The sequence below is a fragment of the Leuresthes tenuis genome, unplaced genomic scaffold, assembly GCF_036924035.1.
Source record: "Leuresthes tenuis unplaced genomic scaffold, fLeuTen1.0.hap1 SCAF_17, whole genome shotgun sequence".
Lineage (NCBI taxonomy): Eukaryota > Metazoa > Chordata > Actinopteri > Atheriniformes > Atherinopsidae > Leuresthes > Leuresthes tenuis.
In genome coordinates this window covers 10444855-10460987 of record NW_027325371.1, presented here as the reverse complement: position 1 = coordinate 10460987, position 16133 = coordinate 10444855, and the positions used below count along the sequence as shown (strand labels likewise).

General features: G+C 38.7%; 1 protein-coding gene across 1 annotated transcript; it reads left to right on the top strand.

The window, feature by feature from the left end:
• The first annotated feature begins 31 nt into the window (after positions 1 to 31).
• On the top strand, positions 32 to 15941 carry lmx1al (LIM homeobox transcription factor 1, alpha-like). The gene is made up of 9 exons (XM_072369502.1): positions 32 to 620; positions 2310 to 2398; positions 3247 to 3436; positions 12494 to 12726; positions 13230 to 13393; positions 13550 to 13627; positions 13713 to 13830; positions 14099 to 14254; positions 14365 to 15941. The coding sequence occupies exons 1-9, from the start codon at positions 577 to 579 to the stop codon at positions 14520 to 14522; spliced, it is 1230 nt and encodes a 409-aa protein (XP_072225603.1). The 5' UTR covers positions 32 to 576; the 3' UTR covers positions 14523 to 15941.
• Positions 15942 to 16133: the final 192 nt, after the last annotated feature.

Here is a 16133-nt window from a genome sequence, read left to right as displayed (position 1 = left end):
CAGTTTAGAGCAAAATGTAAAGTAAGGCGAGATTTTCTTGTCTCTATAAGGAGTTTTGGTCGTATGCAAGTGCTGTCATCCTTATTTGCCTTTGTTCTTTTGATATTCTTCCCCAGATACAGGAGGTATAATAATATTATTCATTATTAAAGCCATAACTGATTTCCTTTTTGCATAGAGGGAAATCAATAAGTCAGCCCAAGTTATTTAACTTTTTCAGATGCACCCTCGTCAAGTCCTCGTGCAAAACTGAAGATAAATTCAAGGGATCCTCTCCATCCGAGTTATCAAAAGGCTGCATTATTGCTCATCTTCCCTCATCATCTTCCGCACCTTCTCCCTCCCTCCTTCCTTGTCTGTCCATCTCCTCCCTCTGCCCCTTTTTTACGCACAAAACAGTCAGAGCGCACACACGGCTGCCGAAGAAAACAGGAGAGACAATAGATCGTACTTTTGGCCATCATGCTGTTTGGATTATCACCGTAAGCAACATGCACGCCGAACTGTAAGGTACAGGTGGACAATCTGTAATCGCGTGTGCTCATTCATACAAGCTGAAAGTTTCACCAGTTTTTAATGTTACCAACCGAGATTTCAGGAGGAGTGTGTTTCACCTCAAGGTAGGACTCAGGCAACTATAAGGAACAGGTTGCAAGCAGCCGTTTGAGATGCGAATAAATGTGTTGCGATCTGATGTCTCTCATTCTTAGCTCCAGCAATTGTTTAGATGTGCAGGTATTTGCTGTTTTCAAGGATGCGGCATGAAAAGTAGTACATCACAATGACTCTACTGTCTGATAAGAATAATTTCTCATTTCTCAAAGATCATTTGAAAATAAACCTGTTCTGTTTGGTTTTTTGGTTCATTATCAGATGTGTTGCTTTGCAGACTGCACGCTCGTGAATAACTGTCATTATAATGAATTATTTTGTTAGTTAACGGTAGTTTTAGGTGAGCCACAATCAGATCGAAGAGTTGGACGGAAACAGACGTAATGCACAACTGCTTTTATTTCTGTTTGTTGTTTTTAACTAATCCATTCTTTGATTTTTGTTTTTACTTTTAAGCAAGAGGGAAACATTTATTTTATCAGCTTTTACATGTTATCAGCATACCTAACTAACTGCTCTAATGAGTTTTGACGTCACCTATTAAACATGCACCTTTTACGGCAACAAATTAAAGATTATGTGGCTATTGTGATTGATTCAATGACTCCGTGAAACCTGCAGAAAGTTCGACAGAAAATTTTATTTAAAAAAAGTTATTTCCTTGATTTTATCTTCTTTTTTTAATCATCCTTTATTATTTTGATTATCAGAATATCCAGTTAGACAACTGATTAGTGGTCCAAGGCACAAATACATCAATTTATTCATCCCACTTAGGAAAAATGCCAAATCAGATTAGCTATATTTACATAATTCGTTGTGTTTACTTTGATTACATTAGTTCATGAAGAAATATTTTTTTCAATCAATATTTCACGGACCAAACATGAGGAATGCGCGAAGCAGTTTTTATTAAAATAACAGTCAAATATCATATTAAGGCATTAGCTGTTATCCAGTTGGAATTCATCGTCTTATTTAGGATTTCAATATACACAAACTAAACTAAATAGGCCAAATGAATGTGTCTGTACAGTCATTTCCGTCATTGTTCCACAATATGATTTACTCTGGATGTGTTTTCTAAGTCATTTTGAAGGATAAAAATAAACATTTTAATGCTTAACCAAGCTATATTAAATCATCCGTTTTGCTTTAACGACGGAGTTTCACAAAATATGATCAGTTATCTGGGATGGATCAAATTCAGGTATTTAATGTATATTTTTGATCAAGCTTTTTGTAATTTCAACACGTTATTTCTACATTATTATTTTTTTCAAAGCTCAGAAAGCAAATATATAGTATATAGTATATATACTATATATTTGCAGCTTATAAGAAAAGGAAAAGGAAAAGCCGCACGCAGTTTCTGGTATGTTCACAATCTTATAATGTGTTATTTTTTTCCCAAACAGTAATATAATGGTTTAAATCTAAATATATATACACATACATATATAGCGAGTATTATATAAGAAGGTGGTATTGACTTTTTGACGTGTTTTTGTATACTGTCAAATTTCCAGTGTCCATTTTGTCGACACAATATATTTAACATTTTTTTAAAATTGAGCTGGTTTTCATAGTCTGCCTAAGTTGGCCTGCATTTTCAATGATCGATTTGTTTATTTCCAGGTAGATGTACTGGAGTCGTTTTGGTCATATCTAAGATAACGGTCCGTTTTTGTGTCTAGCGATCACACTGAGGGAAGGATAGAAGGGATGAAAACAGAGGAGAACCAGCAGTCCTGTCTGCAGCAGACTCCGTCCTCAACGCCCTTTGGTGAGTGTTGGCTCATCATTTGTTGCGTGGGACCCAGACGTGTTGAACTCCTGTTAACCACACTTCACGTTTGTGTCGACATATGCAGACATTGTATCTGGATACAAAGTTTCTGTGATTAACTTGTACATTTCAAATATTACAAAGACGAGAAGAATAAACAAAGACTAAATGCTCTGCCACTCATCATTACATACCAACTGGGTAACTTTCTGTAAAAATACAGAAAATACTGTGCTTGCAAGCTTTATTATGGGTATATGTCACTTAAATTGTGACAAAATACAAAGTGTCTACCTCACTACCACAGCTGAAATATTACGAGAATACTAAAATGCATGAGAGGGAGGAAAAAACGTGCTCTTTATATTCACTTGAATAAATGCAGCCTGTCATAATGGCTCATGATTTTAGTTATAGGTTAAAAACAATTAAAAAAAAACATTTGTGCAAGACGAATTTAGAGACAAAAATACAACAAAAAAAATCCCATTCTCAGCGTTCAAGCCCAGTGTGACAGAAAAAAAAACAGTGACTATGTTTCAGGTTACACAAATTAATATCCATGCGTCAAAATGCGATGAACACAAAAAGTTTCATCTCTTAAGTGGCATTTGATTGTTTTTCTTTATACTCAACGGGCTATTGTTTTGTTCCAGATGCTACAAACTTATTATTTTTTGAGACATCATTGCACTATTGTTCTTGTACTGCATTACAGATGACCATGGTGCAGGGAAATTTCAGGAGTCAAGTTAGTGTCAATTTGTCGATATGTGGTTCGTGACCTCAGGTGGCTTTGGCCTTCTCACTCCCTCCATATCCACGCACTGGTATGCTCTCACCAGGTCCAGATTACAGAGGAGGGGGAGAGGTGTGTGCTGGCTGCGAGTCTCCCATCGCCGATCGCTTCCTGCTGCGCGTGAACGAGCGTTCCTGGCACGAGACCTGCGTCAAGTGTGCAGTGTGTTTGAGCGCGCTCACCGGGACGTGCTATTGCAGGGACCGCCTGCTGTACTGCAAGCACGACTATGAAAAGTAAGAACAAAGCCAACACATGTCTAAAGAAATTAGGATACAATTAATATCATTTTCAATGTGAGACAGAAACTGACTTTGACACAAAAAATCCTTTAAAAAAAAAGAAAGAAAGTGTGTGTGCGTGAGAAAAAGAAAAATATTTATACACTAAAGCCTCATCAAAATGAAAACATTAAAGTTATATCTAGTTGTTGGAATTTTTCTTAAAGTGACTTTATTCAGCTTTCTGTTTTCAAGCAAGACATTTTCTTTAATAAGACTGAAAAATATTTTACAAACATTTCTAACATCTGTCCTCCTGCCAAGATTGAAATTAACATTCAGTCCCTAAGCTTTACACACCTATATGTTTACATGTCAAGAGACATAACAGTTTGTGTCTCTTCCAAACGTAATATTCTATATAACACAAATCATCTAATTTAAAAGTGAAAATGTACAGATAGTTTACTGAGGCAAATGTGTCCAAAATTATGACTCATACCGCTCATCTTATTAGCAGTGTTCTGCTGGGAAAACCTGAATCCTGATGTTCACATGGCGTTTGCTTTGACACTCACCAACCTAAACATTTTGCAGAGCAATCACATCCCCCACAAATGGAATCTGCACTCCCCTAGCAGCCTCCCCCGGCACGACAGCAATGGCTCCTGCAAAAACTACTTAGAAAGGGTTCGAAGAGCACGACAAAGAGTCTAAGGTGTTCACCCGGCAAACTACCCAGGCATTTATTTAATGGGACCTGATGGGGGAAGCAAGCCCGGTCCACAAAGACCCCATCCCACAACTCACAAGGCCAAAAGGATCTACTGCGAGATCATTCAAGGACACCCTCAGAAGTTCTTTGTAGAAGACCCGATTTAGCATATACATGTTTTGGCAATATGAAGAGTACTTACGGTACTCAATATAAGGCAGGTAGTCATATTGTTCTAGTTTATCGGTGTAATGACATTATTATAGCTGTTAAGTGTTATTGGTTAAGACAGTATGTCTCCTCAAAGCTCAGACTCATGCTTTCGGATTTATAGGATCATAAAGATCGTGTTAATATTAACAATGTTTTTTTTAATTAACAAAATTTTACATGCAGTTTAGCAATGCATCTGGATATAGAAACAGAATTTACTGCAGTACAAAATGACAACATGCAAAATAATCACCAAACAAAAATAAAATTGTTGTTTGGTGATTCAGCTTTATGCACATTTTTGTGGCAAAGGCGTGTTTTTTCTTTGGTAGTTTGGTGTACGCTGTGGTCAGTGGATGTGCATGCAGTGGGAGCTCTTGGGATGAACAGCTTAAGGACAAGGCTGCAGCTTGTTATCGTTGTTTTGAAAAGTGTCAGACGGCATCCAGCAGCACAGACTCTCCCACTGTACCTGACATCTGGAGGAGAGAGAGTGCGAAAGAAGGAGATGAAAGCCCCATTGTGTGACGTTCATATGAAAAAATGAGTGGGAAAAGTGGAGCCAAAACCATAGCATCAATGAAACACTGGCTTCATTTTCAGTGATGGAACGAAAAAGCATATTTGCTCTCCCTGCGAAACGATTGTAATTGCAGATCCAAATCAACAGCGAGCTGGTTCAGTCACTATGCTGTTTATTTAGCCTCCTATACATTGCATATGCCTTGTTGCCTTGTTGTGTGAGCTGGTGCCAGACTTGGCACACAGCAATGCCTGTGACCTTCAGCGGATCAGCAACAATGTCTCCTTGTTTTCCCCGCAGTCTGTCCATCAGCGCCTTACACTACACACTCCCCCAGTTACAGCAGGTGTGTGGACTGTAACAGATAAGCTTGTCCAGGAATTTGGAACATGTATAAGAATTTTAGGGGAATTATTAGCACAGATCTTAATTTCTTTCAACATTTTAGCTGATGCTTGGTTTCATTATAGCTCTCTTTGCCTCAAAGAAACAAATGCAGATAACTTACCTGATGTCAATACAAACTCTGACGAGCCGCATGCGTGTGTTTGGAATTGAAGGAAGTGAATTAACAGAGGATGTGTGGATGAAACACATTCCTGTTAAGGCAGCATCTTGAAGGTTTTTCAGCTCATACACAGATTTTTGGTCATACTTGGATACTTAATTTCCCTTAATCAGTATTTCTGGCTTGTCCAAATATTTTCTTTGATTTCATCCCTTTTACCATGTTATCTAGCATAAAGATGTGCAGACCTCTCCTCCCAGACTCTTTGACACTCATGTTCATTAAGGTTACTCTGATCATCGGTTACCATTTGCTTATTTTCTCTTTGGGAGGGGTGTGTAAGGGTGACTGAGGCCTATATTTAGAGTAAATCTGTTTGGTTTGGTGGAAACCAACAATTAAAATGAGTAAAAAACAATGTAAGTTTGAAATATGATCCATCCCCCACTTGTTTCATTTGGAATAAACAACCCGCAAGACAAAAGTTAATTCAACATTTGCATGTTTAATATTTTTGAAGAATACATTTCTTCTAGAATTATTCCAAATTGGTTCCCCAGAAACACAAAAACCCAATGTCAGGTTTCAGCATGTCAGTGGAATTTTTTTGAATTAGCTTGATTATTAAGTCTTATTGTTTAAACACATTGTAAAACATTGTCAACATGTTTATTAGATTGGGAGTTCTTATTCCCTGAAGCCTGCTGCATGAATGAGCTCCCCTTTGTCATTCATAAGGAGATTAATAATAAAACAAAATAAAATAGAAACCTAATGAAAGTATACCTTTTCAGTACTGCCAGTTGTAAGTTTAGTTGATCTCAAACTGCTGAGGAAATTTGGGGATTAAGATACACAAAAGAACATATAGATTTATTATTTGTTGTGAAACCCTGAAATATTCTTTGAAACTTCACACTGTCATGAACCAGATGCTCAGCACGAGGCACTCTAAGCCTTTTCTACAAAGAAAAATTCCCTTAAGGATTCTACACAGGTCCAATGCATTCATTTTTACTGGGGAAAAAAATGGGCACTGTTGTACAAATCTGACTTAAGAAAATATTCAATACATCACAGACATTAATTCTTGATATTGATGACCGACACTTCTCTCAAGGTCTTAACGAGAATGGAGACTCAGGATTTTCAGACAAAAAACAATCAAAAGGCACTTTATTGCACTTTGCATTAAATTAAAACTGTTTTTGTTTCAATTCCATTCTAATTAAAGGACAATTGTTGACCTCATCAGCTCAGCTGTTAAGTTGATGGACATGCAGCAACAATATGGACCCTCTGTATCCTTTACTTTCTAAGTGCTATCATGGTTCATTGTAAAATTGACCAATCTAGAACCAGTGTTCCCTGCTTAATGATCCTGAGCCCTGTAAGAATAAAGGGTAGTCTGGCTGTGTGGAGCCAAGAAAACTCCCTTGTAAGCCCATAAAGGCAGCTTTAGCCCCGTGAAAAACAGGCCACCAGGGTGAATATTCACTAAACCTTGGGTTTTATACCTCACACCGCGGGGTTGAGGGCACACAGACAACAACAAAGTTTAAAAACCCTCTCACTGAGAGAAAGGGAGACCCCACTGCCACATTTGTGGAATCATCTTCTACTAACTGGAGTTATACCGTATACAAGTCTAAAACAAACGACCTGAAAGGACTGTCTTCCCAGGGTGTGAACTTCTAAGTCTGAGGATAGAAAATGTATTTTCTCTCCCTTCTCCCTTGTATACCTGCACCCCACCAACCATTTCTCTCCCTGTCTCTCGATCCATTACCTCATTCATCACTGTCTGCTTTGTAATAATATTTCTCTATACAAAACCTCATTTCCTTCTTGTTGAGATTGATAGCAGTGATGACACCAAACAGTTTATCTCCCCGTTTATCCCTTGTTTTCTCTTAATCGCCTCCCCACCCGCACCCTCCTCAGTGCCCCTTTGTGTCTCAGGAGGAAAATGAGAGGAGGTGGTGGGAAGGCTGATTGGGTGCAGTGCTAATTGCCGAACTCTCTGACTATCCTGAGATGACAGATCTGACACTGTGATGCTGGTAAATGTATATATCAAATGGATGAAATCAGCCTCCAGCCTAACTCTTTTGCATAGGACTCATGCATGTTTTTAATGCGTAATAACGTAAATATGTTTCGATCCAATTTAAAAAAAAACAAAAAACATCTTTATGTCTTTATTTATCATTTCCATTGATCTTTAATCGTGAAAATACTTTTGAAAATACTATTTAAAGTAAAATCTTCATTTGCCATTAAGATACAAAATTGTTTTAGAAAATAACAGAGAATTTCTGCCCATAATAATGCAGCTGAAAGTTAAAAGTCAGATACTGGCATTATTAATGTGTATTTCAGTTTGCTTTTAGGCGAGTCACGGCTACATTTGACAGGTCAGGATAGCCATAACTAAAAATAAATCTGTCAGACTATACATACAGTATTAGACATGCATGACATGCATTTTCTAAGCAGTACCATACTCAAGGGCACACCTTAACTACACCTGCAGCTCAACAGATGGCAGTCAGAGGTACATCAGATGAAAACAAAGTGGAGATTGTGCAGCTTTCTTTGTTTTGATTGTCTTTGACATTCAAAAACATGTGAATTGCTGATATTAGTGAAAGAACAGAAGAGAGAGCTCTCATTGATGAAAAGTGGGTCCAAAATTAGATAAAAAAAAATTTAAAACAAGGTGTCTGACAGGTTTAGGGAGGGGACAGCCAAAAGGAGGGACTGGTTCTCATTGAGGTATATCACTGTTTATGTGAGTGTGTGTGTGTGTTGGTGTGTGTGTGGTGAGTGGGGGGCATATTGCCACTGTTTTTGCATAATGTGTGATGAGACCCCATCATCTTTCCTCCCCCACAACAATTTTATAACAGACAGCTAATAAATGTTTCATGGCAGAACAAGCTGCTCGCCTCGGCTTTATTAAATCTGAGATAATAAAGGAAGAGAGGGAGAGGGAAAAAAGTGAGAATAGGGGGTCGCACAAGAGAGAGAGAGAGAGAGATAGGGAGATCGGTGTAGACTTTTCTCAAACCAACCGGCTGTATCTCCTGTTTCTGAGGCAACGGGCTCCGCTGTCCCTCCGCCACCCCCTCCCCGCTGCTTCCCGCTCCGCCAGAGTCAGACAGGAAATGAGAAACGGGCAGACAGGATATTGCGTTCTGGTGGCCTGGGGATTAACTGTTTTATCTAAACTAACACACACCCACTCACTCACACTCATAAACACACATCTATATTGTGACACATAGCATTCATTCTTGGTACCATCAGGTGTAGATCACACACACACACATCATTCAGACCATGCACATCTTGCAAGTCTTTGCTTGCTACTTTACACAGGGCAGGACTTAAGTATTTTAAGCATTGGCACTGCTCTCCTGGTGAGCTGGTTATTATTTCCAGTAGGAACAATTTACAATGAAAATCACAACATGTAACTGTATAACTGTGAGACTGGCTGAGTGGAGTGTCTCATCAGAGATGCCTTTAAAGCCATATTCAATATACTACCAGCCCTTGTAGCCATTAGATAGCAACTTTTAAACATTTAGGAAGATACTCATTAAGCAAGCAAACTACTGATGTCACGGGTGGATATGGTGCACAAATGATAGCATCTGTCAGTGTTTTATTGATGTTTGTACCAGGGCACCTTATCTATGTTTGCACTAACTGTGCATATTTGTGTTTTTGAGTGCACGTGACAGTATATACATCGGTGTGTATGCTCGCATGACTGTACTATATATACATATATCTATATATATATATTTATATAAGTGTGTATTTCTGTGTGAGTGAGTGGTGGCAGGGTAGCAAGTATCGTGGGGAATGCTGGGAGATTTTAATAACACAGAAGCAGTGCAGGGAGATTTAATAAAAGGAGATGATGTGATTACTGAACCCTGGCTCTGAGCCATTTTGCTTCACAGAGCAATATCCGCCAAAAGTGTGCACACACATTTACACGCATAAACACACATACATTTCTAAGAAATACTTAACAGAATACAACTTTAAAGTAAGACTGATGCATATCATTTGTCCTTTTTGCATCCATCTTCTGTAGCGTTGGTTGTACCTTAATTTTTAGGGAGCACCATTTGTATGACATAGACTGTGGTCAAAACTCAGTTTGAATCAAAGATAGTGCATCAATACTTCAGTGCATCTCACATAGAGAACAAGAAATATATTTAAAACTTTCTGAGTGAATGACAGTGGTGATTATTTTACGTGCCACAGTTTCAAAGTAGCTATGATCTTCTGTGGTAATATTAGGACAAACCCAAAGCTACAGTAGTGCAATTGAAGGAACTCTCTAACCCCAGAGTTAGCATAACTGAACCAGTACCTGTATTAATATTCATCATGACTATGCAGAGATGCACAACACTGTAATTGCTCTGAGACACATACATATTTATGGAATGATTGTATTCCAGTCCAGACAGTGTCAAACTTGTCAGAGCTCACAGGCAAAACAATGCCACATGATACAGCTTAGGGAGATGGCAAAGATTCTGTTATTCTGTTTGTATGCCTGGGATCTACAATAATGCAAAAAGAAAATACATGATTGCAGCAACACTATACTGTGCAGCATCTCTCTCTGCCTCTCTAAATTTGATCTCTTAATCAGTGAGCTTGTATCTAGTCATACCCTCTAACCTCTCCTAAATCCATGGCAATGAACATGAAAAGGTCTGCTGCCAATCAGGTTTTGTACATTACACATTTCTAAAAGTTGATCTGCACTTGCATCTCTGATCATTGCGGTAATTTATATGTAACATACCACAAATAATATAATTTCATCAAAGGAAAGCCCTCTAACTGCAAAGTCTTTCGTCGTAAACTAATTCACAGGTGGTTTTAATACCCCTGAGCCAAGTTGTAATTTTCCACTTTTCAGGTTTATGATACATATTTCTTTGAATCTCCATAAAAGCAGTTTCACAGCAGGCTACAAAACAGTTTGAGTGAACAAATCAATATCAATTTAAATACTCCAGTAGCTAATGTATATTAGCTGAGTATAAGTGGAAATTAATTTTTTGGGCGTATTTGATCAGATTTTATCAATTGGTACAGCTAAATTAAAACTTCTTCAAATGTATTGTTGTCCTCTATCCGTCATGTCCATAGTGATTTTTAGAAGATGCAGTCTGGATAGGACCATGTGTGAATGATACTTCTATTAGGGGGATTAGACTGATCTACTTACAGACCCCCCTCTGTGGCAGTTGCCCCAAGTTGCCTTCATTTGCCATGTTGAGTAAATTCCTACTGGGCTGCGTACACCCCGATTAGGGAGTGCGGGACTTAACCACCAATATTATCAGTCTTATGTCAAGCAGCCCTGACGATTCTTTTCTGTTGAGTAATGTTCACAGTGAAAAGAGGTATTTAAGATGCTGAAGTGTGTATTCAGATGGAGAGTGAGACTACATAGAGCAGTGTTATTGATTGTTCCTCTTTTGTGGCACACACGTATTTTCACTTTTACAGTGAAAGCGTCCCTGTAGAATGAGTTATGATGCTTCTATAAGAAGGTAAGATGAGTAACATTTTGTTAAACACAAGACCCTCTCACAACTGGTCTGTGTAGGGTTGCTTATTGTGGTACTTACGTTTGCTTTCTGATATTAAATTAGCGACACTGTCATTTGGGGAATTTGGAGAGCGTTTGGCAGATGGATTGAGAAAGATTAGCTGTAGCAGCTGCGTTTGGGACAGAATCACAGATTAGAAGCTCTAATGTGCAGACCTGGCTCCTTCTTTACACTCCAGATTTGGGCAGCAACACCTTCCTATCACTCAGTCAGGGAGCGTCAACACTTCGGCCTTCATCCCCTCCTCCCCCGTTACTTCCCCCTTGAGTCTCCCTCCCTTCTTACCAAGGTCTGTACTTTGTTGTGGTGCTATTTCCGTATCTTTGTATCTTTACTCATTTTACACCAATGTACCATCAGGTAACTCTACCTTTTAAGCTGATTTAAGGAGGATTCAGTGTTCCAAAAGCTTTTTCAAACTGCAGATGTATCACACAACCAATATGATGCTGAGTGATGGTACGATGAATATAAGTAAAGCCTATATCAAACTAGGTATAGTTAGTTAAACTTAGCTGGTGCATGTGTAAATGTCTGAGTTGATGTCCATGCGTGTGCACATATGTGTGTGTGTGAGTACCTATGTTTGTGTGTGTGTGTGTTTTGTGTGCATAAGTGAGAGGATAGAGATTAACCCCATGCTATCCCCAATCCCTGGTTATGAGTTTACAGCGTCTGTCTGGCCATCTCACTGTTTAAACAACAATCTAATTAATCCTGTCTTTATTAGTTTCAGTGAACTGGGGAGGCAGGCTGGGAGGGCGTGAGGGAAAACTGGGAATGCTGGCAGAATATACTGAAAGAGGGGGAGGAAACCAAGTGCAAGAACAGGGATTTGAGAGGAATTTAAAGGAAGAGACTTAGGCACTACGAATGGAAATAGGGATGTGAAGAGACTGTGAGGCAGGATAGAAATACTATCACACAGAGGGAGAACTAGCGGGACAAAGGAAGATGGGATCACAGGGAAGCAATGGGCCTAAGAAAGATAGTTTTAAGCTTTATTCATAGAGTTAAATAAGTACCTAAAGATTGTCGGTAGTATACGGATAGGCTGGAGTTAGCCAGTTCTTAACATTTAAGGATACAGACAAAAAATACAACAGGCAGCCTCCTTATCATTGGCTAACTACTGCCATCTACTGTCATAGGAAGGAAAACAAAATACAATATAAAATGGAGACACTGTAACTCATCTTAACAGATGTTCACCTTGTTGCACTGTGAATTGGGTAATGCTTATACAACCTTTAATTAAGAGACAGCTAATCTACAGAATAATTGGAGCTGAGGGTAAATGTGTCAAAGCGCTTTCTTTGTGTCTCCATCTTTAATTACCTCACGTCTTATTCTGCTTGTCTAGATTCTCATCATGCATCCTCCTCACTCTATGGTTAACATAGATACATCTAAATATACAAGCCCATGTGTTTGTGTTTCTTTGTACTTCCAGGCTCTTTGTAAGGAAGTGTAGTGCCTGCCTGCAGGTCATTGGACGCTCTGAGTTGATAATGCGTGTGCTGGGCCAGGTGTACCACCTGGGCTGCTTTAGCTGCTGTGAGTGTGAACGTCGGCTCCAGAGAGGTGATGAGTTTGTGCTGAAAGAAGGCCAGTTGCTCTGCCGCATGGACTATGAAAAGGAGAGGGAGATGCTCGCAGCTATTAGTCCCACACCAACTGAATCAGGTAAAGTGTGCAACAAAAGTGCTTACGCTGAACTATGCATAATACAGGTTGACAAAAAAAGGAGTTTCCCAAAGAATATTCTCCTTCTTTCATGTAATCTTTTCCCCTCCTTCAGATCATTAAGCAGCACCTTAGGAAAATTGAGGGTTCAAATCTTAGACTTGTCTCCAGGGTCACTAGGTATCAAATATGTAGACAGTGTATAGAAAACTTAATTCTAGGCTCTAAGTAGATTATTGAGCATTTAGGCACTGTCATTGACGCACAACACAGTTGTTAGGCAGAGCAGCGTCGTCACTGCTTGACAAGTATGTACCAACAATTACAAAAGTTATATTTGGTGTGTCATCCTTGCCATTAAGATTCTATGTGTAGAACTGTGTGTTTCTTATTTGTAAAGACTGTGTTCAAATGTGCTCACCGCTTTTTACATTAGAACTTATTTACAGTATGTGGCGCATGAGTTGCTGATCTGATGGTGTCGTTGTCTTCTTTTTTGCCAGTAAAAAGTGAGGATGAAGATGGTGGAGGAGGCTCAGGCGGTGGGAAAGGTGGTGATGAAGGCAAGGAGCACAAGCGTTCAAAACGACCACGCACCATCTTAACCACACAGCAGCGGCGAGCTTTCAAGGCCTCCTTTGAAGTGTCAGCTAAGCCATGCCGAAAGGTGGGTGGGTCAGCATCTTATCAGTGGAAATGCATGCCACAAAAATACTTCTTCAATTTCCTTCCAACCTTTATTGTTTGGGAGTCCAGTCGTCACTTTGTAAAACAGTAAATCAAGTTTGTATTTCAATAGCAATGCAAAACTCTTAACTTGTAGGTGAGGGAGACACTGGCTGCCGAGACTGGGCTGACAGTGCGTGTTGTGCAGGTGTGGTTTCAAAACCAGAGAGCAAAGGTTAGATTTGATATATTTCTTGAAGACATGCTCTCTCTCACAAATCACATTGAAAATTCATAAACTATCTGATTTTGTGCCATAGATGAAAAAAATAGCTCGCCGACAGCAGCAACAGCAGCAGCAGCAGGAACAAGAGCAATTGGGAGGAACCAGGAGAGGACCGAGCAGAGGGGGCCGCCAAAGCAATGATGACAGCGAGGGTAAGTAAGAAAGAAAGAAGGAAAGAAAGAAAGAAAGAAAGAAAGAAAGAAAGAAAGAAAGAAAGAAAGAAAGAAAGACTGAAAAAAGAAAGAAAGAAAGAAAGAAAAAAGAAAGAAAGAAAGAAAGAAAAAGAAAGAAAGAAAGAAAGAAAGAAAGAAAGAAAGAAAGAAAGAAAGAAAGAAAGAAAGAAAGAAAGAAAGAAAGAAAGAAAGAAAGAAAGGAAGGTAGTAAAAACTACAATGGTTAAGGAGATTTTCACCTTCACAGACGGTTCTAGTACCCATGGTATGGATGGGATGCTTGGATATCCATCTCTGCCACGTCAACAGCTACTTGCTCTGGACCCCAACATATATGGTGGAGAGCACTTTCGACATGGGCTTACACCTCCTCAGCTGAATAGTGAGCAGCTCCACTCCTACGGTAAGACAGAAGGTCAAAGCTAAAAGAGTTTCTCTATGTTATATTCTTGCTGTTAACTAAGGCAAGTCCACTCCAGATGTTCATACTCTCATTCTTTTGTTTTACTGTAGACTCAGAGACAGTCTTCCATGATTTGGACAGCGATGGAAGCCTTGGTCACCTTGGTGACTGTCTCTTAGCAACAGGGGAAGGTGGTCTCCTGTCAGGGCGAGTGGGAAACCCCATTGACCGTCTCTACTCCATGCAGAACTCCTACTTCACCTCCTGACCCTTATGAACTATCACCCATGCCCTTCCTGTTCCACCTTTCACCTCAAAGATGCAGCTAATTGAGTCTGTCCATCAACATGCCTGTGGGACCATTCCTCATTAAACAGGCTGAACCCAAACGCATTGATGTGCTTTTATTACAGGCTAACATCATCCCAATAATTAGTCATGTCATAATTAGCATACTGTACCCACATGAGAATCACATGCTGGATATACAGACGCTGTAAATGTCCAGGATGATAGACTTCAGATTCTCTTGTTGTATTTATGTCATATTCAATTAAATATGTTTTATGGCACTTTTTATCAGAAGAAAAAAAGGATGACATTTATACCTATCAACATGTATATCATGAATTACAGAAAAGTGATAAAGGAAGTGAATTCATCAACCGTGTATTTAGGACTCTTGGCCGGTTTTAGCACATGTGAAGGTCTCAATTACATTAGTTTATTACATAACTTCCTCTGTTTTGCCAGGACTAGTTTTACTGATTGTGTGTGAATGACTGCAGTATGAATAATACTGATTATGGATTGGACTACAGTTTTGCTCTCAGGTTAGTGTATATGTATATGTCACCTGAGCGTCAACTCAGGATAGGCCTATTGGGCTGAATAGGATGATAATTTAATTCTACCTTTTACTTCAAGAATGTGAATTGCAAAGCAGAGTTAATCCGTGTATAACTATCATTTCAAACTTTAGCATTTGTTTTTAGGTAATGCATAACAGCTATAATACGGACCAAAACAAATTGATTTTATTTTTTTTAGCAGTTAAAATATGGATGACAGAACAGGGTCTTTCGAAGAGCCTTTTGCGGAAACAGGGTTGTATAAATAATAATTGCTTTAGTTTTTCCTCTTATTTTTATAATGTAATTGTTAAGAAACATTGCATTGAATTACAACCAAAAGATCCAAAATGCCCCAAATTTAGGATACTGGGTACATGACAATGTGCTCCAAATATAAATGTTAGTATGACTGTGTTACAATTAATTGTTGTAATAACTTTCTGTAATAATTTTCTTTTCAACAATCATATTAGAAAATGTGAGTAGATATTTTGTACCTTCTGTGATAATCAACAAATATTTAAACAGTAGCATGATATTTATGTGCCAAAAAGTAGGTCTAAAGAACTAGCCTCTAAAATTTAAGTTGGATAGCAAGTGTTGCTAAAAGCATCCGAATAGACTTATAATGTGGTGCGAAATAAAGTAGGATTAGGGTGCTACTTGTTTTGTTTAGATGCTAGTGATTGGCTACAACCTGTGATATTCTTTTATGACATTATGTTTAACTCTGATAATTGATTAATGGTGTTTTCAAAGTAATATTATTGTGAATGTAACTTATTTGTGCAGAATTAGAGTTCTTATTTTACTCTTTTGTTTAGTGACTGCAAGGTGATGTGTATTGATTGTAATGTTGCTGTATATTCAATACAATCTGCGGTTTTATCTTTGAAGCACACTTGCCTTATTTGTCCTAACTACAATAAGTGATTGTACACTGACGCATTGCTCACACTGCATATACCAGTGACACACTTTAAAAGAAGGGAACCTGTTTCTGCTCAATCACTCCCCCAAAAGCT

Bases quoted from the DNA above. Each gene is read 5' to 3' on its own strand.
- lmx1al (XM_072369502.1), top strand. From the start codon at position 577: ATGTTACCAACCGAGATTTCAGGAGGAGTGTGTTTCACCTCAAG. The intron at 621-2,309 runs GTAGGACTCAGG...TTTTGTGTCTAG, and splicing joins GGAGTGTGTTTCACCTCAAG to CGATCACACTGAGGGAAGGA. The intron at 14,255-14,364 runs GTAAGACAGAAG...GTTTTACTGTAG, and splicing joins TGAGCAGCTCCACTCCTACG to ACTCAGAGACAGTCTTCCAT.